General features: G+C 50.8%; 1 protein-coding gene across 1 annotated transcript; it reads left to right on the top strand.

Annotated features, from left to right (window-relative positions):
• Nucleotides 1-1,271: 1,271 nt before the first annotated feature.
• On the top strand, nt 1,272-2,591 carry LOC147881226 (uncharacterized). The gene has a single exon (XM_087402356.1). The coding sequence runs from the start codon at nt 1,272-1,274 to the stop codon at nt 2,574-2,576; it is 1,305 nt and encodes a 434-aa protein (XP_087258482.1). The 3' UTR covers nt 2,577-2,591.
• Nucleotides 2,592-3,211: the final 620 nt, after the last annotated feature.

Here is a 3,211-nt window from a genome sequence, read left to right as displayed (position 1 = left end):
TGATGCATCCTTGGGCATGGAGACATAAAATGAACTAGAAAGGGGAGGCTCGACTTGAGCCAGCTACTACTGGGCATTTGGACTCATGACTCATGAAGCTGAGAATTTCGGCTCCGTCAAGGTCATTGGTTACACCGTCCATCAAGGTACCCTAAAGTGTAGAACCTACCTCCCCAAAACTGGCAGACCAGACAATGGGCCGGTAGCCACATGGCGATGACTCATTCCTCCTCGCTTCCCTTGACGACCGAAATATTAAGGGCCACGTGTCATCCTTTCCGGTCAGATTTTGACTCCTGACTCAACGGCTTCGTCCGTGGAAAGAACTCCCCATGGCCCCTCCCTACTCCAAAGGGACCTACTCGAATGCTGAGAATGTAGGGACCTACTCGGATAAGCTGGTAGCTAAAAAATCTGCAAACCGTGAAGAGAAACGATGTATGAAGAGTGAAGAGAGGGGGGAAGGTAAGGTTAAGGGTTGAGGAGGCAAGGCCTATGGCGATGGGGAGGGGAAGAAGAAGAAGAAGAAGAAGAAGAAGAATGTTATAACTAGTGAGGCTGGAGGTAGTAATGGAGGTGGGGAGGGAGACGTCGTGGTTGCACGTAATAGGCTTGCTGAGCGACATAGCCGGCGTCTTCCTCGGAGTTTCAGCCCCCCCTTCATCATCTTTATCTTCAGGAGGCCTGCATCTTCAGCTCTCTCCACCTCTCCATCAATGCTTCCAAACGACTCGTCTTGATTGGCGTGACAGTCGATCTAACCAAGGAGCCAAAGATCTATCATCATCTGTGTGCAGCACCATTGCACCACACTTTGGTTATTAATAAAGCTCCTCGGACGGCAGCAGCAGTGACATCTCCTGCAGCTACGAGCCAAGCTTTCAGTGATTCAGTCAAGGTCGGCCTTGCTTGCTTGCTTGCTTGCTAGCCATCGCCATTGCACCTCTGATGATGCTTGCTCATGCATGATACGTGCATAGCACGATAATCGATACTCGGAGAGCTTCCACTCCATGGCTCCTGAGCGACGAGACCCCCTTACCCCCCGCCGTCGTTGCTACTCCCTCAGATCTACCCATCATCCCGTCCCCTCCGATCCTTCTTCTTACCCCGGCGATGGCGCTCCTGCTTCTCCTTCGTCTCCAGCTATGGCCGACTCAGCACCTTCCCCTCACTTTGCTTCAAGCAAAGCTCCCCATCGCCACCCTTCCTCACCCTCAGCCTTTGCTTCGAATTACTCCCATCGCCACCTCCCCTCAACCTCAACGGCTATGGCTATGATCACCACCACCAGTAAGCGTACTACATCCGGCATCCCGTCTTCTCTCCATGACGACGACGACGACGACGACCGCCTCTCAGCTCCGTTTCATCGGCCTGCTGTCGAGCATCCTTCCCGAAAACGTAGACGCAAGTTCGTCGGCGTCCGGCAACGCCCCTCCGGTCGCTGGGTCGCAGAAATCAAAGACACCACTCAGAAAATCCGGCTCTGGCTCGGTACCTTCGACACTGCCGAAGACGCCGCCCGTGCTTACGATGAAGCCGCTTGCCTCCTGCGAGGCTCCAACACTCGTACCAACTTCGTCCCCTCCGCCCCTGCTTCCTCCACCCTCACCTCCAAGGTCGCACACATGCTCAATATCCGTCGTCGCCATCTCGCTCCTCCCTCTCCTTCCCCTTTCGATCATCATCAGCTTCGCAACAACCAGCGATCTCCCGACCATCGTGGCGTTTCTCCCACTTGCTTGCGACAGAAGCCCCTCGTCGAGAGCCCCATCAGCTCTAATTCGGAGCTCGAAGACGACGACCCTTCTTCCTACCGCTCTTTCTTCGGTCACCCAAACGCAGCTCCCGATCGTCACAAACCAGTTGCCAGTAGCTGGGAGGATCAGCACTCTATCCGGAGCCTCGAGAAACACGAAGAGCCATTGCAACCGCTGCACCGCGGCAGTTTCATGGATGCAGTTCTCGGCATTAACGACGATATACTGGCCTGCGCGCAGTTGGAGATGGCCTTGCAACTCCAATCGCCTTACTACTCGCCTTTCGATTTTGGCGATGATCAGTCAACACTCAGCATGTGCCCAACCGTCTTGCAGGTTGATGATCTTCCTCTCATCAACGAGCTATCCGACAAATTAAAGGAAGCCGATCAGAGGATGCACACTGATAGCTGCTCAGAACAGAATTGTTCACAACAGATTTACGAGGAGACGATCAAGCCCATGAGGGTTGAAAGAAAATCAGCAGCAATATCTTTGCATGCTGTCGATGGAGTTCACGAGCAGTCTCATACAGCCGCTCCACCTCCAGCCTCGTCCCTCAGTTTTTTGTACTCGTCTTCTCCATCTTGTTTGCTTTCATCACCGGGGAAATCTTCAACGAGCGACTTATCGAATTCGCTCCACAATTCCCCCACAGGTCCATCGCCAGGTTCAGGCGATTTCTCAGCGGCCTCCGCCACGATCAACTTCCCTAATTTGGTCCCCGAGCAGAACTCAGACCCACAGAGCCCAGAGGCAGCTATGTGGAATTCTTGGGATCTCTCACCGCTCTGCCCACTTTCCGTCGCTTGATGAAGAATTAATTTACGATCTCGACCCTGCCTGAATTGGATTTGTTTCATATATTTCATGTTTCAATTGCTGCAGGAATGCAGCCAAAGAATGCAAAAGACTGATCAGTTGGTGCATGTCCAACGATTCATATTTATACATATATTTGAATACTCAATTTGCAGTTCCTCAAATCCTTGAAAACTACCGTATACTCCTGCAGACTGTCGTTCTCTTCGTTATGCTTAAGAGATTCAAGAGACTACTAGTGAAGTATGCGCATTCATCTTGTTTAGGTACTGTCGGATAAACTCAATCCATTACTAAATCTTTCTCACTGTCCTCTTCATCCATATCCCATTGAACATAGTCCAGAATTGAGCAGGAGAATGAAGTTTGATGAATGTGCCTCTGTTACAGCCTGTTTTGTTGCTCGAATAGGAGGGCTACAGTTGGGTTCAGAAATTGTTTATTAGATGAAACATGTTAAGCTGTACAGAGTTGGTTTTTTTGGGAAAGTAGCTTACGCATCGTAGAGAAGTGTTCATGTTATTTAGATATTGAAGAAGAGAGAAGCGTGCATGATCGTGGGTAGGTCATTATAGAGCTCAGATTTTGAAATTTAGACTATAATCGTGCAGCAAGGGGCACAGAAG

Source organism: Dipteris shenzhenensis, chromosome 31, assembly GCF_047967505.1.
Source record: "Dipteris shenzhenensis isolate YYH24624 ecotype China chromosome 31, Dip_SZ_1.0, whole genome shotgun sequence".
NCBI lineage: Eukaryota > Viridiplantae > Streptophyta > Polypodiopsida > Gleicheniales > Dipteridaceae > Dipteris > Dipteris shenzhenensis.
The sequence above is the reverse complement of the archived record's forward strand: the minus strand, read 5'-3'. Positions and strand labels throughout refer to the sequence as shown.

Coding starts and splice junctions, on each gene's coding strand:
- LOC147881226 (XM_087402356.1), top strand. CDS start 1,272: ATGGCTATGATCACCACCACCAGTAAGCGTACTACATCCGGCATCCCG.